This window comes from Thamnophis elegans, chromosome 10 (assembly GCF_009769535.1).
Source record: "Thamnophis elegans isolate rThaEle1 chromosome 10, rThaEle1.pri, whole genome shotgun sequence".
NCBI classification, from domain to species: domain Eukaryota; kingdom Metazoa; phylum Chordata; class Lepidosauria; order Squamata; family Colubridae; genus Thamnophis; species Thamnophis elegans.
In genome coordinates this window covers 55,185,244-55,210,413 of record NC_045550.1, presented here as the reverse complement: position 1 = coordinate 55,210,413, position 25,170 = coordinate 55,185,244, and the positions used below count along the sequence as shown (strand labels likewise).

The 25,170-nt window shown below is 41.5% G+C and overlaps 1 protein-coding gene across 1 annotated transcript; it reads right to left on the bottom strand.

Annotated features, from left to right (window-relative positions):
* Positions 1-5,081: 5,081 nt before the first annotated feature.
* TMEM212 (transmembrane protein 212) lies at positions 5,082-24,940 on the bottom strand. The gene is made up of 3 exons (XM_032224899.1): positions 24,770-24,940; positions 7,725-7,784; positions 5,082-5,435 (listed from the first exon to the last, which is right to left on the bottom strand). Exons 1-3 carry the CDS (start codon positions 24,932-24,934, stop codon positions 5,082-5,084), a joined length of 579 nt encoding a protein of 192 aa, XP_032080790.1. The 5' UTR covers positions 24,935-24,940.
* Between the last annotated feature and the right edge of the window lie 230 nt (positions 24,941-25,170).

The following is a 25,170-nucleotide window of genomic DNA, read 5'->3' as shown; positions in this document are numbered from 1 at the left end:
GAGAAGGAGGGGGGAAGGATGGGGATGGGAGGAGAGGAGAGGGAATGGGAGAGGAGTGGAGGAGGAGGAGGAGGAGGAGGAGGAGGAGGAGGAGGAGGAGGAGGAGGAGGAGGAGGAGGACGAGGAGGAGGAGGAGGACGAGGAGGACGAGGAGGACGAGGAGGACGAGGAGGACGAGGAGGAGGAGGAGAGGAGAGCAGAAGGGAGTGGAGGAGGAGAGGAGAGGAAAGGGCAGAAATGCTGAACATTTTCTTTTCATCTGCCCAGCCCTACCATAATAAAAATTGTCCCGTTCCTATGTGCTTGATTTAAATTTGGTAGAAACAGCATCCTATCTAAATCTAACATGCTGTAGGAACTGTTGGGCATTAAATAGTGCTATAACCCTGCAGCTGCCAGAACTATGTTCTCAAATTCACATTCATAGGCTGTTAAATGAATAAATACGTACACATACTAAATGCATATTGCTTTTCAAGGCATTAAACTCCACTTTTGGCTTTAAGCCTATGATTAGGTCTACTGATATTTCTATTGCAGGACCAAAGAAGAAGAAAAGGAACTGGTTGATCTTATTCCTTGTGGTTCAAGAAGCAGAAAATTGGGGTAGAAAAGAATCAATTTCCCCAATAATAGCAAAGGGTCATTCCGGGTCTCCTGTGATGAGCGCCAAAAATTCTGGAACTCTATAAATAAGGCCCTTGAGAGGGATAAACAACTGCCTAGTTTAGTGGGTTGCAGATTTCTTGTTCTCATTTTCAAAACCCAGCTGTTTAATTCTGAATTTTTGACTTCCAGATCTTCTGGATTCATTGAAGTAACACTGTTTCCTTATTCAGAAAAGACTCAGTAATAGGGAGCAAAGCAAATAACAGACCATCATACAACATTCTGGTTAGCACTCTGATTACATGAAGGCTGGATGGAGTATGTAGGTCCATAGATGGCTTGAAACCACTACTCAAAGCATAGTCATGACCAGTTTTCCATCAAATTAGAGTGGCATATCAGGTAGGCTTCAGTGTGCTCAGCCCAATTCCCATCAATCTTTTCATTACTGACATCAGAGGTGGCTTCCTACCAGTTCACACCTATTCGGTAGAACCGGTTTGTCAAATCTACCGAACCGGTTAGAAGAGGTTCCACCAGTGGACCCGGAAAGCAGGCCACACCTACAGAAGAGGTTCCAATTTTTTTTGAAACCCACCACTGGTCCTTGGATATGATTATTCTACACTATCATGCTCATATTTATAAAACTCAGTGCCTCTGTGAAAGGTAAGGATGACTACTGCGTTTGTGGTGCAATTAGAACATTGCGTGTGTTGAAGTTGTTTTAACGCAAACCAAAGATGCCTTTTAAAAAATAAGTTTACATCCTATTCTTATGCCTGCCAGTGCTGTGTGTGAGGTAATTTAAGGTGGTTCTGACAAGTGTCGTCGGCATCTTCATATCCGGTCACATGGGCGGCAAGCCACTCCCATCTGGTCACATGGGCAGCAAGCCACTCCCACAAATGAGGCCACACCCACAGAGTAGGTTCGAACAATTTTTGAAACCCACCACTGACTGACATGGATGAAAAAGTGGAGTCAGAGTCTATTAAATTGACATAGATGATGCAGAACTAGATGGAACTAGATGTACTTTGCACTCATCAGGGAGACTCTGTCTTAAATACTGTATCCAGTTGTCTAGGATTTGAAGAAGCTGGAAGAAGCGAAGTTCTCCAGGGAGAGAGACTGAGATTGATGGTCCAACATCTCAGTATGATGGTGTTGGAAGAAATGTCCATCTGGGTTCAGTTCCAAGTGGGGAGAAAGACACTGGAAGCATGGAGACTGCTTGGAAAGATGGTTTAATGGTAGACAGGCCCACATGGATTTTTTGGTCCTGAGCAAAGAAAAAGCACATGGGTGGGAGTGATAGACAGATTTATACCCTCTCTTGGACCCTGCCTTGGAGCTTCCTGTTCCTGTGTAAGAAACGTATTCTGATTAGTTGTCTTATGGGGCTATGCAGGGGTACCTTTGTAGTGTCTTGAGTCCCAAGCTTGGTTGAATCTTTCTGAGTGATGTAATCTCCTCAGATGCCAGGTGGTTAGTTCTGTTGCTAGATGGATAGCAGAGATGGGATTCAGCCAGTTCTGACAGGTTCTGGAGAACTGGTATTGGAAATTTTGAGAGTGGGGAGAGAATGGGGATTTTGCAGTATCCTTTCCCTGCCATGCCACAAAGCCTTTCCCACAGAACTGATAGTAAAAAAAAAATTGAATCCCACTACTGATGGATAGAGGGCTAATCCTACCTTTGTTGGATCTTGGGTGAGGGCATTTGCTTATGAATAGACCTAGCTATCTCTTTAACTCTTAAGTGCTGACATCTGCTATTGGCTATTGAGGAGGGTGAGGGTTATTAAGAGTGATTCTGCTTCCTGCCTAAAAAAACATGTTTCTCCATTTCTCATCCAGGGAAATATAATATTCTGCCTTTTTAATATTTCCTAGAATATTTCATTCTTCTAGGAGAGGGGTGGGTGCTAACTTCCTATTATGGGAAGCAGATTGATAGTAACACTCAAATACCTTAAATTGTTCTTAAATTGTTTAACCCAATGATCTCTTTTCCTGGCCATGAATTACTGCCCTCATGCAAACAAACGCAAAAGAAAAGAAAAAACCAGACTCTCGTGTTTGCAAGAAGCTTTTCAGCAACATCATTTCCAAACTGTATTTTTAAATCACAAACAATCAATTGCAAACAGCTCCATTATTCCCAAGATATGTCCCAATCACCCTTCTGGAGATAATTACTGAGGTTTTAGAACTGACTTAAAGACTGTAATGTAGAATGGCTTGTTCACTGTCTTGTTCCATACATGGTATAAATTTAAGTTACAGGAAGACAGATTCCAGTGAAAATAAATACATTTAAGAATTTAAATATTATTTAAGAGAGGTTCAACTGTAGATGCAAAAGAAATAAAAATACAAGAGGACAAAATATGAAAAAGAAGAGTAAGAAGAAAGAATTCTAGTTAGACAGTGCATAAGGGAGGCACCACCTACTGTAAAGAAAAAATTTGAGAACTTTTGTTGTGGCCTGCCAGCAGCCAGCAGAGCTGGCAGCAACTTCAGACAGTGGGGAGGTTGGGGAGGAACATGGGCCAGTCCTGGAGTCTGGGGAAGACTCTCATGAGGGCTCTGTGTCGGAGGCAGAGATGGCCATCTGACAGTTATCAGCTGCCTTCCGAGTCAGACATCAGTGAGGCAGACGAACAGTGGGAGCCTGTTCCTAGTGTGCGCATGCGCAGAGTTTCCAGACAAAGGGAACAACTAAGGAATAAGTGTCGACTTGGGAGTAAGGCCACAGGTGGACGGTGGATGGCCCCTCCTATAGGGAATAAAAGAGGAGCGAAAAGGGAGGGGTGTTTGCAGGAGACAATTAGTTCATTCCTGTATTCTTGCCAAGTATTGCGGCATCTGAAAGATATCGGCCTGACCACTCTCCAAGCCTGATAAAGGTTGGTAATTGTGAACTACCTTGAAAGACTGTGGGAGAGGAAAGACTTTACTGGAGAGGAATTTACTGTAAATTAAATAAAAGGGGTTTATCGGGATGAGCACTTGACTTTGTGCTGCTGGGGAAGCCTAAGTCAGAACAACTTTGCTCCCAGTGGATCCAGAAAGTGGACATTTCATTGACTCTTCCTGTATGACATCATGAGGTACAAGGAGAGTTGATAGCTTTCAGTTTGAAACAGCATCTTGACACTTTAAGAAACACTGGTGACATAGTAATACAATGACCTCAGGCTATTGGGAACAGGTAGATGCTTTAAATAACAAATAAAAGAGTTGGAAGCGACCTTGGAGGTCTCCTAATCCAACCCCCAGGTCAGATAGGAAACCATATACCATTTCAGACAAATGATTATCCATCATCTTCTTAAAGATCTCCAGTGTTGGAGCCTCCACAACTTCTGGAGGCAAGTTATTCCCCTGATTATTTGTTCTAAGTATCAGGAAATGTCTCCCTAGTTCTAGGTTCCTGGTTCCCTTATTAGTTTCCATCCATTGCTTCTTGCCCTCCCTTCAAGTGCTTCGGAGAATAGGTTGATCCCATCTTCTTTGTGGCAGCCCCTCAAATATTGTAACTGTCATGTCACACACAGATACCCTACTCCTTCTTTTCATTAAACTAGACAAAACCAATTCCTGCAACCGTTCTTCATATGTTTTTGGCCTCCAGTTCCCTAATCATGTTTGTTGCTCTTCTCTCTGCACTCTTTCTAGAGTCTTAACGTCTTTTTTATATGGTGGCAACCAAAACTGGATGATATATTCCAAGTGTGGTCTTACCAAGGCCTTATAAAATAGTACTAACAATTCAACACTAACATATAAAAAGGGGAAAAAGTAAACAGAAGAATAATTGAGCAATTAAGTAAGCAAATTTAACTCAATGTAACTAAGTTTCTGATCTTCTAGACCAGTGGTCTCCAACCTTGGCAATTTTAAGACCTGTGGACTTCAACACCCAGAGTTGAAGAGCTTTGCTGGCTGAGGAACTCTGGGAGTTGAAGTCCACAAGTCTTAAAGTTGCCAAGGTTGGAGACTACTGTTCTAGACAATCTAGAACAGGGGTCTGCAACCTTAAATACTCAAAGAACCACAAAGGTCCTAAACGGAAGCCCCCTGTTCAATTCTGGAGTTGACCGGAAGTCTGGTTTCCCCCACCATAGAGTCTTCTCCTACTGTAGGCATCCTTTTCCTCTGCTGACTGAGTGGCCAATTCCCCCACCATAGAGTCTCCCTCCTAGTGCGGCATCCTTTTTCCTCTCCCTGTCCTAACTGAAAGCTCTATCAACTGTGGAGCTGGCCGGCGACAGGGAGCCACAGCAGAGGGATGAAAAAGCCACATGCAGCTCCAGAGCCACAGGTTGCTGACCCCTGTTCTAGAACAAATAGCCATGGGGAAAAGGACAAAAAGCTACCTTTCAAATAGACAAGATTTTAATTGATCCATGGGACCAGGGAGAGAGCCCTTGTTATATGAATGAATCCTAATGCACTCCGCAATTACCACCCCAGCTCTGAATTAATACTCACGTTTAAATGTCCAAACTGGAAGAGTCTTGCTGTGAGCTTGACCACAGTTGTCAAAGATGCACTTAGAATGACAAGGCCAGAGATCAAATCTAGAATTTGCAGCGCCAGGTGATACCACTCATAATGTAATGGATCTTGGCACGAAGAAGTAAACTTGCCATAAGGAAAAAACGATGAAATGGCATAACTGAGATAGTTAGTACCTGAAACCCCAGCAAAAGAATAATAGCAATAGGGCCCCAGAAGGAGTGATCCCATGGCGATAGCACCTTGAACAGGAGAGCTGATGATGTTGAAGATGCTGAAGACAAAAGCAGCCTCCCACTGCAATGGAAAGAAAAGTCAGTTATCCCATTTGGCCGTCACATAATAGAAAATAGTCATGATACGTTAACCTAGAGATTCCTAAGCAAACTTTTCTTTTTTGCCTATCAAAAGCTATTGATGATCTTGTGTATTCCTTGACCTCGTTTTTGCTTTTTGATGCCTTTGGAATCACCCATTCAACTGAGGAAGTTAAATTGCCATTTTAAACACCTATTGCCAAGAAGCAAGGCCCGCTGTTGGGTAAATTTCCACAAACGCAGGCTATGAACTTCAAAACTAAATCATCTTTTGGTTTGACATTTCACAGCGTCACAAAATAAGGTTGAATTTTCGATGTAATGTTTATGTATGTCAGGAATCAGACAATCAAGCCATGAACATTTTCACAAGTCTGACATGGTTTTCCTGTCATGCTGGCTGAAGATTTCGGAGGATGGGTCCAAACAGCCTCTATTAAGTATAAGTATAATCTTTATTGTCATTGTACTTAAATACAACAAAATTGGTTATCCAATTTTAATCCAAGTCCTTTTAACCAGTATTATTACTGTCCATTCATATAAAATTATTTTTCTTCGCACTACTGTTCAGAAGAACAGGGGTGTCCCCAGGTTTTGGATGAAAAATTGAAGCTGGTGGCAATAAGATTGTGATTAAAACGATGCACAACACACACACACACACACAAACACACACACACACACACACACACACACTGTACAGCTTCTATCAGACTGTTGCAGCCACCAGCTTCATTTTTTCAAACATACATGGGAACACAGAGAAAAGTGATAACAATTTTAGGAAGCACCTCCAAAATGAGGGAGAGAATACATCACTTAAAAATGAGGAAATGCTGAACTGTATAGAATTTGCACATACTAATTTCTAAGTATGGTTTTAATAGAAACACCCATGTTGGTATGAGTTGATGATCAATGTCATTTCAGTATATTGTCCAGAGGATACTTATTTGATGCAAGAAATGAGGAATATCTCCTTTTCTTCAAGTTCTTTAAATTGGACTTGGAATGGACCAGGGAGTAGGTTCAAATAGTGATCCATCTCCTTCTTTCTAATTAATAGTTTCTTTGTCTTGCTTTTTTTCATTATGAAGTCAGAAAAGGCAGACAAACAGCCAAAAGCAGAAAGGAGGAGGAATAATAGTAGGCTATGTGACTCCAAAATTGGCAATAGGACCTTAGTGGTTTTTATGGGCTTTGGTAGATACTTTATGATGCTGACAGTCCCATATTCTAACTATGACTTTTTCTTCCAAAAAACTGAATGTATAATTTTTTCAGCACTGTTTTTGGATCTTATGGAGCAGTTTCTGTGTCTCTGTGAATACACGCACGCACACACACACACACACACACACACACACATTAAAGGTAAAGGTTCCCCTTGCATATATGTACTAATCCTTCCTGACTCTAGGGGGCGGTGCTCATCTCCATTTCAAAGCTGAAGAGCCGGCGCTGTCCGAAGATATCTCCATAGTCATGTGGCCGACATGACTAAATGCCAGAGGTGTACGGAGCACTGTTACCTTCCCACCAAAAGTGATTCCTATTTTTCTACTTGCATTTTTTACGTGCTTTCGAACTGCTAGGTTGGCAGAAGCTGGGACAAGTAACGGGAGCTCACTCCATTACGCGGCGCTAGGGATTCGAACCACTGAACTGCTGACCTTTCTGATCAACAAGCTCAGCATCTTAGCCACTGAGCCACCACGTCCCTTACATATATACATTATATATAAAACTTATATGTATATATCCCTTACTTACATACATATTTTAGAATAATAAAAAGGCATTAAAAATGGATATGAAGAGAACACATACATTCTTTAAAATAAAATTTTAAAAAATCTTCAATTTCTTTGGGTGGACAAAGAGATGCCCTCAAACCCATATTCTAAGGAACTTATAAGGATGGACTTTTATGTCTACTTGATATTCCCCAAAATGCATGTCTCATTTATTCATTTCCTATGCATCAAAAAAAAAAAGCAGCAAAACATTTATTTTGTTTAAAATAAATTGATGTGTTTGATGTCGTTTTTATTGTTTTCTTTCAAGTCAGGAAATATCTCAAGCTCTTGTCCAGTTTTGTAAATCTGGTGGAATACTTTAAATTGTGCATACTCAAAATCTTACATTATTCCTATGATCTATAGCCTAAGGCAGAAAAAAAAACCCACACATTTCCAGTTTGTATCTATGCTAGTTTAATTCTGTCTAGAATGTGACATCGCATGGAATAGCCACATAAATTTACCAGGTATCTTGAGGTCCACTGTTTCTCAGCCAGAGTAATAAGGACACCTGCAATAACAGCCTGTAGACAGAGGGGAAAACATATGGATTTATATCATAAAGTGAACAACATTAACAGTCCCTTTGTTCTTTCTGAAGTATTTTGCAGAACAGTCATTTAAAAAAAAAAAAGCACAAGGAAGCAAATGTACTAACATCAGAAAAACTTTCTACATCATGCACAGGAATAATTTGCTATAGATGTCTATGGAAATTCTCGGTCATCCAGGTCATGGTTGTGTTGTGGCCTGCCAGCAGAGCTGGCAGCAGATTCAGACAGTGAGGAGGTTGGGAAGGAACATGGGCCAGTCCTGGAGTTTGGGGAAGGCTCTGATGATGACTGTGTGTTGGAGGCAGAGAGGGGGCCAAAGCCATATGCCAGCTATCAGCTGTCTTCAGAATCAGACATCAGTGAGGCAGACTGGAGTTTGTTCCCAGTGTGCGCATGCACAGAGTTGCCAGATGAAGGGAACAGGTAAAGAACAGGAGTCAACTTGGGAGTAAGGCCACAGGTGGATGGTGAATGGCCCCTCCCATAGGAAATAAAAGAGGAGCAAAAGGGGAGTGGAGTTTGCAGGAGACAATTAATTCGCTTAATTGGTTGGTGACTCTCCGAGACTCCTTGCCACATTTTGCAGATATCGGCCTGTCAGCTCTCCAAGCCAGATACGGTGTGTGACTGTAAATCTTCCCTTGAAGGACTTTGCTGGATGTGAATGAGCAGAATTCACAGTAAATTAATAAAAGAGGTTTTGGTCGGAGTTTGCTTCATGCTCTTGGGAAGCCTCGGTCAGAACAGAACCAAAGGTGCTTTTTCAAAAGGCAACTGGATTTCCTTTGTTTTTCCTTGAAGATGTTTCACTTCTCATCTTAGCAGCTTCTTCAGATCTGACTGAAGAAGCTTCTTGGATGAGAAGCAATATGTCTTCAAGGAAAAGCAAAGAAAGTCCAGTTGCCTTTTGAAAAAAATAGTTTTGCGATTTGGTATAAAATTATTCTTCTTTTTTAAGAAAAAGTTTTATATGTTTTTTCTGGTACTCAGATTTAGCTAAGTTCCTCTTAAACCATAATTAACTAGAGATGATGTTTGAAGTCTATAATGACTCCCAGTGATTATTCCAATGGGATATCGTGTGGTAAGGAACCATGTGATAGCTTATTCATGCATTTTTCCCCTTCGCCACATGACTCCTGCAGAACTGACTCATAAATTCTATTAGTTTAAGTTCTAAATTCCTGCATCAGTGTAAAACAGTGAGAGCAAATGAATTTTCAGTATGTTCAATATTCATTAAGTTTGGGATTTTACTGATCCCAAAATGGAAAAGTAAACAGAGAATGAAATAAGAAATCAGGAGTGCAGCCACTCAGTTTTATAAAATTTTGCTCTAGGGATGTCAACAAATTTACAGCCCTTCTAGTTATGCACAAATTTGAAAATGACTGGCCAATGCTTGGGTATATCTCCAAAGACAGCATTCTGTCTTTGTATCATGGGTTTAATAAGAATGAAGGAATGGGATTCTCTGAAATTTGCATCCATCTGAAGGTGATTAAGCTGGAAACAATGGTTATAGAAAGGTATAGTAATAATTAGCGAACTAATTTGCCAACAGGATGAATGTGATTGCATAACATAAGCCTGGAGACTAAAATACATGAAGAACGCTTGCAAGATTTGGGTATGGCTAGTCTAGAGAAAAGAAGGACTGGGGGGGGGGGCATGATAGCAGTATTCCAGTATTTGAGGGGCTGCCCACAAAGAAGAGTTGTCAACTTATTTTTCCAAAGCACCAGCAGGCAAAACAAGGAACAATGGATGGAAACTAATCAAGGAGAAAAGCTAGCTGGAATTATGGAGAAACCTCTGATGGAAGAAATGTCCTTCTGGGTTCAGCTCCAAGTGGGGAAAAAGACACTGGAGACATGGAGGCTGCTTGGAAAGATGGTTTATTGTTGGACAGGGCCACATGGCTTGAGCCCTGAACAGAAAAGGTGATCACATGCTTCAATGTTGGTGGAGAAGAAGAGAAGGGCTGAGGGAGGGGCTTGCTAGGCTTTTTATAACCTGTTTAGTCCCACTTCTCTGTTTCCTGTTCCTGTGTAAGAAATGTATTCTGATTGGTTGTCAGACTCCCATAGGGCTGTGTTTTGAAACCAGGTTTAGTTGAGTTCTCATATGCCATGTGGTCAGTTCAGTAAAGGGCCAATATTATCATGCTTTCCTTTAGCTGCTGGTGAAGTCTTTATTATGTAAAGTGGACTAGCTTGGCCTTCTTAATGGCCCATTGACAAAGTGGGGATGGGCAGGAAGCTACAAGCAACTATTCTGTCTTTTAAAAACATGTTTCTTTCTTTTCACATCCAGAGAAATATTCTGCCTTTTCAATATTTCCTAGGATATTTCATTTTTCTGGGAGAGGGCTGGATGATAACTCCCCGCACTTCCTAACAGTGAGAACAATTAACCAGTGGAATGGCTTGCCTTCAGAAGTTGTGGGTGAGAAAGGATGATAATTTTAATATTATGGAAAGAAATGAAATTGAACACCCAATGATAGAAGCAAGAAAGAGTGAGAGAAATAATAAGCAGATAAAGGATCTCATTGGACTTAACAGGGGCATAAAGAAGAGGGAAGAGCCAATAAAAAAACAAAAAAAGGGAAAAGAAAAGAAAAGAATGCAACAGGCAGGCAGCATGATGAAAGAAAGAAAAGAGTTCACTACAGGGGGGAAATATAATAAGCAAAGAAAAAGGGAAATTAGGCTGTGGAGACAAAAGGAAATCCTGAAAAGGTTACGACGAAAGTTCAGAGATTGGGATTTAAGATTTTTAAAAAATAAATGGAAGGGAAAATAATAAATTGGTAGATGAGAGGGAGGGAAAGGTGGAGAATGTTTGTAAAGCACATGCTATTGTGAACTTTAATTAACTGTAACACTGAAATGTAATATGTGTGTATGATATAGAGAGGATTATAAGCAAAAAAGAATTAAAAGTAAATTAACTAAGGTGAATAAAGATAGTAGGTCAGCTGATACTTATTAATAATGGAAGGTGAAATGATTATGCTAGGTTACAAATAAGAAAAATATTAGTTGGGAAAGTTATCAGAAGAGGGGGGGGAATGTGGAAATACGCCTAATAATATATAGTTAAAATTACAAGATGAGAGAAAATGGGGGGGCTTAATGATATAAAAATATGTAACAGCATGATGAAGATAGCGGGAAATTTCACTGCATCCAAAAAAGAGGTTGTTATGGGGTGGGGAGAGGAAACAAATGGAATTCGTATAAAGGTATACCTTTAAAAGAAAAACTAGCAATATGGAAAACATTTTTTTCTTTCGTTGGGAATATAGTTATCAATTCCATTGATATTAAATGAGGTTTGCTAAAATGTGGAAATACACCACGTAAAATAGAGAATGGAAGGGAGATAAAGAGAGGGAAAGAGGGAGAAAGGAGACAGGAGAGAGGGAAGTAGAAGGGAGGGAAAGAGCAGGAGAGAGGGAAGGAAAGAGAGGAGAGGAGAAGGAGAGAGCAAGGAGAAGTAGAGAAGAAAGAGAGGGTAGAGGGAAGAAGAAGGTAGGCGGGAAAAGAGAAGGAGAGAAGGAGAGCTGAAGATGAAATAGACTATAATATGGTGTATGGAAAGCAAAAGAGCAAATAAAAATTGAAGAGGATTAATGACAAAAGGAATTGATATATTATTGAATACTCAAAAATGTTAAGATATAAAGATATACTTTGGATTATATTATATGTATGATAAAAATAAAAAAAACTTTTGACAAAAAATAAGTTGTGGGTGCTTCATCAGTGATTTTAAGAGGAGACTGGACAACCACTCATCTGAAATGGGTCTCCTGGTTGAACTGGGGTTGGACTAGAAGACCTCCAAGGTCTCTTCCAGTCCTATTCTATTCTATCCCCCATATGTGGTTCAAAACAATTGATGATACAAGAAAAATTATAATTGAATTTAATTGTATATGTTAATTTCCCCTTTTTGTGCTCCAGGCAGGAAATAATTAATTTAGTGAACAAGAATTTGAACGGTCTAATTACCATTGTTTATCAGAAAGATGGTTAAGGATACTATATAATAATTTCTCTACTTTTAATGAATACTACACAGGCTATCTATAGTAATAATGTGTTTGTCCGTTTTCTCCATGCAGTGAGAGAAAACTCATGGACATGCAGTATGCATTTGCTCATTGTTTTGATAAATGATGCTCTTTTTATTTAATTCTCAAAGTCAGAGCAACCTTACTAAAGTAAGTACCAGTCAGATTGTTGAATTCTGGGAGTGCAATCTCAGTTCATTAGCCAGGCTGCGAAAAGGGAGTACACAACTTTTTCATCTTCATACTTAAAAATATGGAGCTTAGTGCTTATAATATGTCTATTATAAGATAAATGGCTCGTGTCATCCATTTCTCTTATTATATTTCAAAGAGTAAAGTGGGGGAAAGATACGCATTCAGTATTCTGGGCAATCTTAATGTCATATTTATTTCTACTTTGATAAAGTAGCTATGCAACAGCACATCGGTTTGGCACGATAACTACTTGGTGTTGTCCAACTTATGAAATGTCAAGAACGACCAAGAATGATTATCCCTGTAGACAGCAGGGAACAAGCAGATAATCATCATTATTTGCATTTAGGCTCTGATGACCAAAAGCATGATGGGATTTTTTTAAAAAATGACTGCGATTGACTAAAGTCTGAAAGGATTTTGGTTTTTCTTATTCATTGCAATGATCTACATTACCAGAAAAAAAGGAATGAACTGTAGAGGAGTTGTCTATAATATACAGTGCTCTCTGGGACCAACATGCAGAATGACTTGCTGATTGGAAATATCCCTCCTGTCAAAATATTCATGACTGGCAGAAACATGGTAACAAGGTCAGCCAATGAACAGGCATAGCAACTAAGTCAGCCAATGAGGGCTGTTTAGAAACTGAAACAGTATTTGTTGGAGACAGCTAGGTGCCTGGGTGTGGCTTAGCTTAGCTTAACTGCCCTGTGTAAAGGAGATTCTCTTTGTTTGTCTGCTCTGAACTCTGAACCGAAACCAATTGTTGGAAGAATCTGCTGTTGGTATTGTACATTTATTCATGTGTTATTATGTATATAAAGAAGTTAATGAATCCTGCTGAATCAGTTATCTGTGTGTGCTTTCTGGATTTGATTTCTGCAACACACTCTGACACCTGCCATCAGGGATTTTTGCACACAGAAACAAAAACCATACTGTTAAGAACTTTCTTTTATTCACTTTCCAGAAAATGGAGGAACTCTATTTTCAAGCAGGTGATATTATTTCTGCAATCAGGGATGACAGATATTGCTTATTAAATTGTCCTTTCATTACACAAGGATGAAGTTTTGCTTGTATTGAATATCTCCCTCTCCCTGAAGTCATGCTCACCTACTTGAAATATCTGCATACCTCTTCTCTGGAATAAAGAGTTCACAATGTATAATTCAAGACAAAATGACTCAATCAGTTCAGCAGAGGTTTTTTTTTTTTTTTAATGATAGCTGAACTCCGGAAAGCTGGTGTGGAGTTGTTGCACGGTTGCGATGAGTGACAGCCTGAAAGCATTTAGTATAAATCTCATCCCATTCATGAACATACTGAGACTGTTAAGCTTTAAACTGCCATCCATCTCTTGGCTTCAAAGATCTTTTCATACATTATTTTGGATCAGGATTCAGGAGGGTACCTGTTATTGTAACTTCTGATGGATTCAACTGAAAGTAGAAATATAATCCAAATATTTTTGTATGCATACATGTTCTCTCCCCAAGATATAATATATGCAAAGGATATTAGATAGATGATATATAATAGATGGATGGATGAATGAATGAATTAAAGATGATAGACAGTCAGTCAGTCAGACAGAGACAGACAGACAGACAGACAGACAGACAGATAGATAAGATAGATAGAGGATGGATGGAGGGATGGATGATAGATGATAGCCAGACAGACAGACAGACAGACAGACAGAGGATGGAGGGATGGAGGGATGGAGGGATGGAGGGATGGAGGGATGGAGGGATGGATGATAGATGATAGACAGACAGACAGACAGAGGATGGGTGGGTGGATGGATGATAGACAGACAGACAGATCTCCATCCAAAAGAAAAGATATTTATACAACATCTTCCAACAAAATTGATATCCATACAACTTGCATCAAAAAGTGCCTGACCACACAAACCACTACAGCACAACCAACACAAGCTATGAAAATGTATCACATGCCATGTATCAAAAACATCTCAGAAAAACCAACAGACAATTATAACTGCGTGGCATTACCATAGCACACACTATCAACGAAAGTCATCCAAGCAAACTAAAAGATCCTATAGCTCAAGAAAGAAAAACAGCAGACGTATATAACCTATAGTGCTCCCTGGGACTGACATGCACACAGAGTGACTTGCTGTCGGAAATATCCCAGCCATCATTGTGGCCTGGCATTGGGCTAGATCTATATAAGTTTATCTTTTTATTAGATAAACTTTTATTTGTTATCTCTTTATATAGAGATAACAAAAAAGCCAAGAAAACAAAAATAGCAAAACATATCCTTTTCAGCAGCCTACACCCGGATAAACAGGGATTAACACCAGACAAACAATCAAGCAGAAAATAATACCCTAATCCAGGAACTATCAAGGAGAAAACCACACCCTCACAAAAACTGGCAGGGCAAGATACTGTATATAAACAGGGAGCAACCCTACATTCACTAGCAATGATAATGTTATCTAGTCCGATGATGAAACATCTGCAAGGAAAACAACCAAGCTCATAGAACATTAAGAAATCCACAGTTCAATCCTGGCTACATATATTCTCTTTTTTAAATATTTGTGTGTGTGTGTGTATGTATGTATGTATGTATGTATGTATGTATGTATGTATGTATGTATGTATATGTAGCAGAACAGTGGTGGGTTGAAACCGATAGTGGTTTGGCAGCCTGGGTCGCTTGAACCATCAGTGACCCAGGTCCGCCACGCCCCCAAACTGGTTCCTTGGGTGGCAGCGGCACCAGTGCCATCTTGTTTTTCACTTCTGCCCCCGTGCAGAACAATTTTAATTGCACTGTGCATGTGCGCGCAGCATGCTTCAAGCACATGCAGTGCACACATGAGCGAACCGGCAGTAGTGCCTGCTGGAACCCACCCCTGTAACAGAATAACAGAGTTGGAAGGGATCTTGGAGGTCTTCTAGTTCAATGCCCTGTTCAGGCAGGAAACTCAATACCATTTCATGCAAATCGTTTTCCAATCGCTTCCTAAAAACTTCCACTGTTGGAACATCCACAACAGTGGTGGGTTTCAAATCCCATTTCAACCGGTATGGTTGGAACTGGGCCAGCAGTGTCCTCATGGACGCGCGCAATGCGTGCTCACACATGCACAGCGCGGACAATGCGTCTTAGCACCTCTGCAATGCTCTGTGATGCTCCAGCTGCTATATGTGCCAGGCACCTGCGCCGAAGCGCAGAAGCCTTTAAACACCAGTAAGGAGCTTGGGCGGGTGCTTGGTCCCTCCGGAGCACCGTATCGGAATGGTATATGGTGCTCTGGGCTGGCTCCGGTACGCGCATACCTGGGCGTACTGCCTGCAACCCACTACTGATCCACAACTTCTGAAAGCAAATCTTTCCACTGATGTTCTAGGATATTTCTCCTTAGTTGTAGGTTGGTTCTCTCCTTGATTAGTTTCCATCCATTGCCTTCAGGTGCTTTGAAGAGTAGGTTGAACCCCCTTTTCTTTGTGGTAGTCTCTTAGGTATTGACATGCTATGATGTCATCTTCAGTCCTTCTTTTCATTAAACTAGACATACCCAATTCCTGCACCTGTTCTTCATGTGTTTTAGCCTCCAATCCCCTAATCATCTTTGTTGCTCTTTTCTGCACTCTTTCTAAAACAGGGATGTCAAACTCAAGGTCCGCCAGCTGGATCCGGCCCATGAGGTGCTTAGATTTATCCCGTGGGGCCAGTGTGGAAACAGAGAAGGAGCGGCCCATGGTACCTCTGTCAGCAAAAATGGAGCTCGGGAAGGGCAACCGCTTCCTGCAGCCCTCTGTCAGCAAAAATGGAACTCATTTTCACTGACAGGAGACCATTGCAGCCAAAAACTGAGCCCTTTCACTGGCAGAGGGCTGCAGGACTTTGAGCTGGTCATACCAACTCTGGCTATGCCCACAGGGCTGTGCCTACTTGGCCCCCCAAGGTGAAACACAACCCTGATGCATCTCTGTTCTAGATATTTTTTTTATGTGGTGGCAAGCAAAACTGGAAGCAATATTCCAAGTGTGGTTTTACCTAGGCATTATAAATAGGTACTAACTCTGTGCAGCCTAAAACTCCAGACTGTGGGCAGAGTTATCCTGCAATACTGCATACTAACCACTGAACCACCAGTGGTTTTACTGTGGCTAGAAAGCAGTACCACAGTTCATGGTTCCCTGAACTGGCATAATGTTTCACAGTAACAGCAACAACAGCAGTAGAGCCTTTCCTAACCAAGACTCTTTCTAATGGCCACTTCCTTGATTGCTCGTGCGACTTGTAACGCTGTGTGACTCTCTGAGCATTTCAAAAAGTGCCAATGAAACAAAAACTCCCAGAGATGAGTTCCATTTGTATTTTCTTACATTTATGTTATTAATCAAACTTATGGAATCACTCAACTCACATATAGGTGACTCCTTCCATCCAGAGTGGACCACTCTGAGGGGTGTGATTAGTAAATTTATTAACATTCCTTCTGTAACATTCCCTTGTCTATAATATTCATTGGTTCCAATTTCAATTCATTTACCGGATAATATTTTTGAACAGATAAATATAGATTTGGCTTTTAGTTTTTGATTACTGGTAGGTTTCCACCCCGTCCCGCCCCCTGCCCAGTCTCCCCCTCCTCTCCACCCCCTCCCATGCTCCATTTCAACAGTCCAAAAATTTAGAGGTTCACATTTGTGGTCTTTACGGCAACATAAGAGTTTGAGTAGATAATTTCTAAAAGCCTGAAATTATAATCTTGGCATTACAACCCCATGAAAAAGTTCCCATGAACAAAAGCAGAAACATCTGGAGTCGTGAGTGACTGTTGGCAAAATACATCAGGTAGAAAAAAAAATGTGCTTGCAGAGTTTCTAGCCAGAACAAATAACACAACAGAATAAGAACATTTGGGAAGCCTTTTTTTTTTTTTTTTGCCGTCTGCCTTTCCATCCCAGACTCCCTCATTTACACATGTGGTGGAGGGAACAAAGAGAAACAGAACAGAGATTATTTCATGGCCGCTGAGACAACTCCAGGAGGAGCGTTTAAGCTATTAGATTATCAGTTTCCACATTACGTTCAGTGTCGTGGCAAGAAGTCTTTTCCTTCCAAATATTGTGAAAGTCTAGTTCTGCAGAGATTTTCTTGTTGTTCTTTTGTTTGTCCTTTTTTTCCCCAGGTTCTGCCATTTCACTTTTCATCTTTTGCAAAAGACTCTTAAGCCTACAGGTCAGCAGCCAACCATAGGGCTGAAGATTCCAAAACAATACGGAAAATTCAGATTTGTTAAAATGATGGATTTCTTGCTTATATACCTCTTCCTGCTTTACCTGTTTTGTTTTTCCTTCTCAAGTTCTTCTCATCTTTTTTGTCAGACATCCACTCACCCCCTTTTCGATTTTCGATTTCGATTTTATTGTATTTCTATGCCGCCCTATCCCCAGAGGGACTCAGGGCGGCTCACAAACCAAGTCGGGGGGGGGGGGGACGACAAACAGGAAAAAAAAGAAAGACAACGGACAACACAGCACCACAATTTTAAAAACAATCAACAGCTACATCATTCGAGCGGGGACAGGAACTCATCAGCCCCAGGCCTGTCGGAACAGCCAGGTTTTTAAGGCTTTGCGGAAAGCCTGGAGGTAAGGGTCTGAATCTCCACGGGGAGCTCATTCCAGAGGGCCAGAGCAGCGACAGAGAAGGCCCTCTTCCGGGTGGTAGCCAATCGGCATTGGCCAGTGGATGGAATTCGGAGGAGGCCTAATCTGTGGGATCTAATCGGTCTGTTGGAGGTAATTGGCAGCAGGCAGTCTCTCAAGTACCCAGGTCCAATACCATGAAGGGCTTTATAAGTGACGACTAGCACCTTGAAGCGAATCCGAAGACCAATAAGCAGCCAGTGCAGCTCGTGGAGGATAGGTGTAACTTGGGTGTACCTTCCTTCCTGTCCCACTCCTGTCTAAATATCCTGCTCCCCTTCCCATTTTCTGCCTAATTATTCTGCCATATCTTTATTTCGTAGATTTCTGCCTCAAGTATTCTGGATCATTCCATTAGACCAGGGGTGGGGAACAATGGCCTTTCTAATGACTTGTGTCAGGGTTCCAAATAGCATTCTCTATGAAATAATAGCTCGAGGCAAGAAGTTCCTCAAAACACCAATTTATTAGAAGAGCCATGTTGGCAAATCTGGGAAAACCCAAATCTGAAAGCTTCCAGGTTTCCCCCACCCACTTGAAAGTTAAACACCCTGCCCCAACACCCACAACTCCATCAAATGGTCCAATCAGTTACTGGAAGTTTTCTCTCATCCACATCCATCCAGGTGCAGGGATAAGGCGACCTTGACTTTCTGAGAAGGAATGTTATTATGGCTACACATCTCCCAAGCTCCATACCAGACCCCCTCCCAGTTTCCCATAGTAACTATGTTTGAATCTATGGCAGGCTTGAGGCTCTATCCCCCCTGATGACTTCCAAGCCTGACAACTTGTAGACTTCAACTCCCAGAATTCCTGAGCCAGTCATGTCATCAAGAGGTCATTATTCCCCACCTCTGTATTAGACAATCTAAGGCAGGTGCATGAAAATGGCGGCCCATGGGCCAGGTGCGTCATACGCAGCCCATGCCCACCCCATTTCCGTGAAGGGAAAAACTCTGTGTTTAAGTTACGTGATGGCAACGTGATGCGGTGAGTTTGACACCCATGATCTAAGGCAAGCATCTTGTGACGAAGGTGCACAGGTGTGGATGGAAAGTATTTCATAATTTCAAGAGTGTGGGGATCTTTCCCCAGGGAGAAAAGGGGCACAGAAGCCTGGAATCTCTAGTATTCAGGAAAAGAGCAATGGGGGACCTCCTCTAGCGGGGTATATCTAAAAGTTATGCAAATAAAAACTTTGGTCTGTTAAGATTTTTTTTATATAGGTGAGCAACAATAAAGAAACTATTCTAAAGTACTCTAAAGTAACTCAATGGTGGTGCAGTGGTTAGAATGCAGTACTGCAGGCTATTTCTACTGACTGCCAGCTGAATGCAATTTGGCAGATTGAATCTCATTAGGTTCAAGGTTGACTCAGGTTTCCATCTTTCCGTGGTGGGTAAAATGAGGACCCAGATTGTTGGGGGCAATATGCTGACTATATGTAACCGGCTTAGAGAGGACTGTAAAGCACTGTAAAGCAGTATATAAGTCTAAGTGCTATTGCTATTAGTTTTTTCTTGGCTCCTTAGCCCTGACAGCAAGTGTCAATATGCTTTGGGTATTTCCCCTAAATTTTCCTGTGTATTGGAAGACAGTCTGTCCTGTTCTCAGTCAGAAATCAGTGTGATTTCTCAAGCACAATGGAGCTACCACGCGACATATTAGAATTATTGAACTAAATTTCCACTGGCTATTATAAAATACAGGATGAGGTAGCATATTCTCCTTTGCCTGAAGGAGCGAAATTTCTTAGGAAACGTGTGCAACAGGTGTGTCTTTGTAGCAAAAGCAAAACAGCCGTTAAAAACCCATTAACTAGGAAATATCTGCTTTGAATTTTTTTTTCTTCTCTTCTTTCCCCAAGAGCTTTCAATGGTAGGACTTTTCCTTGAAAATTGTAGTAGTACTTCTTCAGAAAAGCTGACTTGGAAGAGTTTTCTCAAGATATCTTCTTGTGCCTTGGGTGATGGCAGACCATTGGAAGGATTAAAAAGCAGGATATTAACATAGCTTCTGTCCATCGTATCACTACATAAATCTAAGAGATAAAGTCCAGTGTTCTCCAAAATTCTATTCTGGAAGGAATTTTCTCAGGAAACCAGTAGAGTAAATGCAGATGAATGTACTTTTTATGCCATTACTAATTCCAACAACACTTTGGCTAATACTTTTTAACAATTGAGCGGGTCCAGAAGTATTTCACGAGAAGAGTACTCCACTCCTCTGTTTGCAATAGAATCCCTTACGCCACAAGGCTCGAAATTTTGGGCTTGGACAACCTGGAACTACATTGCCTACAGTCTGACTTAAGCATAGTACACAAAATTGCCTGCTACAATATCCTACCTGTCAATGACTACTTCAGCTTCTACTTCAATAATACTCGGACTAACAATAGATATAAACTGAAGGTAAACCACTCCAAACTAGATGGCATAAAATATGACTTCAGCAACAGAGTGATCAATGCCTGGAATGCTCTACCTGACTCCGTTGTTACATCCTCAAACCTTCATAGGTTCAACCTTAAACTGTCTACCGCGGACCTCACCCGTTTCCTAGGAATTCCGTCAAGGGAGCAGGCATAAGCGCACCAGTGTGTCTTCCATCCCTGTTCTACTGTCCCCATTTATTTGTACTCATTTCCCTAGTTTATGTCCATGTTTACACTTATACCTGTAATCTGGTACACGTTTGACAAACTAAATAAAATAAAATAAGAATAAAATCTAGAAGCTGCTCGCAATGATATTCTTGAACTTTGACCTACCCAGAACATCAGAAAGATTCAAGAACCCTTTAGAAGCCCAAACTCTGCTTCCCTTGGCATCTTAGGTCAAACTGGACACAATATTGGAGTTCCATTTTAATATGTCCCAGGATGGTTTTGTTCCTGTTAAAAATAGCCATAACTTCTAAAGTACTTAGGTCCTTATTTCTGAAAAAAGGCACATCTTCATCTCCTCCTCCCCCCTCACAAAAAAACCATCATCCCCACATAAATCTGCTAATAATATAGGCACAATATCAGAAATTCATGATCTACTCATGGGGAGTGGTGTGGTGGCCTAGAGGTATTGCTCTCACCTCAAAATCAGGAGGCTGGGAGTTCGATCCCAGGTAGAGGCTGCTATTTCTTTTTCTGGGCACAATGAGGATATATCTGCTGAACAAAACTCTGCATTGGCGACAGGAAGGGCATCTAGCCAGTAAACATTCAGTTGCTCAGACTCCACCCTACAAGGGATTATGGGGTGGTTAAAAGAATGATGATCTATTTATGGAGCTTTCATAGCAGGTCAAATTAATTCAGTTCCAAACGTTTACAGTTCCCAATTGCTAGAAATTAAAGAAAACCCTTCAGAAATGAGCTTATAGACATAAGAGCCCAACCATCTTTTTTCAATGAATTCAAAAGTTGGTATCAGGTAGCCCTTGACCCTTAAAATGGTCCTTCTGAGAGTACTCAGAAAAAGGACACACCGCAAAATTGAGCTTCTGACCTCCAATTTATTGAGTGCTTTAAAAGGATGCTGTGGTCAGTGTATCCAAAGCTATACAACAATCTCTTATTTCTCCTGCTAAATATCATCCATTAGGGTTACCAAATCTAATGTAATGCCAAAACAGAGTCTGAACAAACCAGGAAATAAAAATCTATATAAGATGTTTCCTCTATGGTGCTTTCCTGTGTGTTTAATGCTTTCCTGTTCAGTCAACTTGAAAGTACGTTTTGGCAGGAACATCTATAGAAATAAATAGAGGCATACTCAAGCCCATGGGGAGCAGGATGTACTTGGCCTTAAGATCACAGGTTGGAATCCCCTATTATAGATGCTAGGACTACAAAACATTTTTTCAAGAGCATACATTATTCACTACTCTTGGTCTGCGTACATATAAAGGATACTGAATAGCTCAGTGGTGAGATTCAAAATATTTTATTACAGGTTCTGTGGGAATGGCTTTGTGGGCATGTCATGGCTTTGTGGGCGTGGTTTTGTGGGCGTGGCAGGGGAAGGATACTGTAAAATCTCCATTCCCTCCCCCATTCCATGGGAAGGAAAGGGGTGGGCTCCGGCTCCTGTTACTGCTGGTTCGCTCAGGAATGAGCTGCACATATACTAAAAAAAATTGCTTCTGTACATGCGCAGAAGCAAAAACAAGATGGTGGTGCCTATGGTGCTGCCGAGAGAACCGGTTTGAGGGAGTGGCAGACCAAGTTACTAATTACTCGGCCGAACCGGTCTGAACTGGTAGGAACCAACCTCTGGGGAAGGATACTGCAAAATCCCCATTCCCTCCCGATCAGCTGGGCCTCAGGAGGCAGAGAATAGATGGGGGCGGGGCCAGCCAGAGGTGGTATTTACCGGTTCTCTGAATTACTCAAAAGTTCCACTACCGGTTCTCCAGAACTGATCAGAACCTGCTGAATGCCACCTCTGGAACAGCTATTGTATTGACGCTAACTTAGTTTCTTCTGTTTCATTCTCAATTGTCAGTATCTCTGCTGTCAATAAACAATATAGGTAGTTCTCGACTTACAACAGTTCATTTAGTGACCGTTCAAAATTACAAAGGCACTGAAAAAAGTGACTTATGGCCATTTTTCACACTTACAACCTTTGCAGTATCCCCATGATCATGTGATCAAAATTCAGAAGCTTGGCAACTGATTCATATTTATGACCGTTGCTGGTTCCCAAGGTCATGTGATCATCCTCACTCCTTCTTCCTATGAAATGGCCCCAACACACCAGGAATCTTTCTCTCCCCATACTTGTAAAGGAAGTCCTGGAAGGTGCGCTTGCTTGTTTCCAGTATATCACACAAACACAAACACACACCAGTGATGAGATTCAATTTTTTTCACTACCGGTTCTGTGGGTGTGGCTTGGTGGCCATGGAATGGCTTGGTGGGTGTGGCTGGGGAAGGACACTGTAAAATCTCTAATTCCCTCCCCACTCCAGGGGAAGGTTACTGCAAAACTCAGGAGGCAGAGATGGGGGCGGGGCCAATCAGAGGTGGTATTTACCAGTTCTCTGAACTACTCAAAATTTCCACTACTGGTTCTCCAGAACTGGTCAGAACCTGCTGAATACCACCTCTGATACCCATGCTCAGAAGGCACGCCACTCTCAGCACCGCAGATTCCACAAAAGAATTCCGATAAAGTTCCAGACAGGATTCAGAAGTTCATACTATCCATGGCTGTTGTAATATAGCCAAAAAAGTGGGAGATGTTGTAATATAGTTCCTTGTGTAGGTGTGTGTCTTCCATGGCCTAGTTCATACTAGGGCCTGCAGAGTCACGCTGAATCACACAGGAGAAAACAAACTCCTAGAACGTCATAACATCTTGATAGTGAATAACATAACATTCTGAGATGTGCCCTACCATTGGCGTCCAGGATTTAACCATATATAGACTGAGCAGTAGATTAGAAATTGTACTTTTACAGGCTGTTTTTAAGCACATGCTATTGCTCCTCCTGCCTTTGTCCTATCTCAATAAAAGGGGCTCTCAGACCCCCAATCTGGGTCGCTCCATCCCAAGAAAGGTTGTCTCCTGTCTTTTCTCAACATTGGCCTCATGGGCGAACCACGGGAACGTTACACATGGCTGATTGACAGTGAGACAAATAGTTGTCTGCCACATCTACTTGTCTCCATCCCGTGCCATTTATCCCCAGAGATAAGGTGGGGTTTAGCTAGCAGCAATGGCTCTTCCATCCCGATGACCGGCCCATAGCATCCCGCTGCTCTCCTCTCCTCTGCCTTCTGCATGAGGCACAGGACCCAGCTGCTCCTCCTCTCCCTTATCAGCCACTCTGTACCTGGGGGCTGTTGCCTCTCCATCTGGGGGCTGATGGATGGCCCAGGATCCACCTCTGTCTCTATCTCTGACAGCTCCATTCCCTCTTCCCCCTTGGAGTTCTCGGATTGCTCGGACCTCTCTGACTCCCACTTCGCCGCCGCCTCTGATTCAGCTGCCGGAGGGGCCGGCAGCCAATAGACCATAACGCTATTCATCCTTCTAAAGAAGTTTACACTGATTCAGCCACTAATCATCCGCGTGAAAAACACATATTCATCTAATGGGTTTTGTTTCAGTATTTCAAATACTTGAAGAGTCTCCGTACACCAACCTCAGAGGAGAAGTGCCTGCCTTTCTCTTGACCTTAAGCTGCAATTGATCTGAGCTATATATATATATTTTTTAAAAAAGCATTTGCTTGATAAAGCCAGGGCAAAAATAGAAATTGGTTTCATGTGATGTGTCTAATTATGAAAAATAAATATGATTAATGAAGTTACTCTTCAGTTTACATTTCATAATTTCTCTCCACTATCACGTTACAAATTACATTTCAGAACAGCTTTTTGAAGTCCCTGAAATCCACAACCAAGTTTATCAAGAATTTGTGCATCTCTGGCTTAGAAAGGGGGGGGGAAGCTTTCACAGCCCTTTTTATTTCTAGAGTAACTTTTTTTTTTTGCTAGAAATTAATCACCCTTTTTGCATATTTTCACTAGAAATTAATCATTCCAGACAGAGGTGGGATTCACTTAACTTCCCTACCGGTTCGCAAATGTGAGCTCACTTCGCTCATACATGCCTAATCTGTGCATGTGCACCACCTTCTGCGCATGAGCAGTGCTTGCCCATTACGTCGGAGCGTGTGGGCGGAGCCTCCTGCACCCACCGCTACTGGTTCGCCCGAACCACAGAGAAGTGGCTGAATACCACCTCTGATTCTAGTTGCATATTAATAATGTAGAAAAACTGCATTTTAGAACTATGACACTGAAGCTTCAAATATTTCTCAGGTATTTCCAGATACTGTACATTGATATAATCAACTTTTAATAACTTAGACACTAAGTTATCCTCCAAACTAGCAACTTATATAAACACATTAACAATCTTTCTGAGACATCTATCAATTCTGCCTACCAAAGATCCGCTCCAGATGGGAGAAGCAATGCGAACGCTCCATCCAACAAACCCGGGTTTATAAGAAAAAACAGGGAAAAAGGCAATAGTTCCCGAAATGAGGCTTAGGATTCCAAAGGAAATGAGCATTTTTCCGGTAACTGAAAACAATTTCCTTGTGTTCATTTTAAATCTCTCTTCTTTCCTTCTGTAAATTGCCCAAGATTTACAGCAATAGGCTGACACATACCATTGCACACCAAAGCATCTTGGAGACTGTTGCCATGGGCGTTCTCTTATTCTTTGCTTGCTCGGGTGGATCACAACTTGTTTTATAATTGAACTACAAGGCACCAGTGTGGAATGAGGAACAACTGAAGGTAGTCCTTGACCATCAAGCCCACAATTTCGGTTGTAAACTG

Bases quoted from the DNA above. Each gene is read 5' to 3' on its own strand.
- TMEM212 (XM_032224899.1), bottom strand. From the start codon at position 24,934: ATGAACACAAGGAAATTGTTTTCAGTTACCGGAAAAATGCTCATTTCC. The intron at 7,785-24,769 runs GTAGGCAGAATT...CTCTGTCTACAG, and splicing joins CCATCTGGAGCGGATCTTTG to GCTGTTATTGCAGGTGTCCT. The intron at 5,436-7,724 runs GTAAATTTATGT...TTTCCATTGCAG, and splicing joins AGTGGACCTCAAGATACCTG to TGGGAGGCTGCTTTTGTCTT.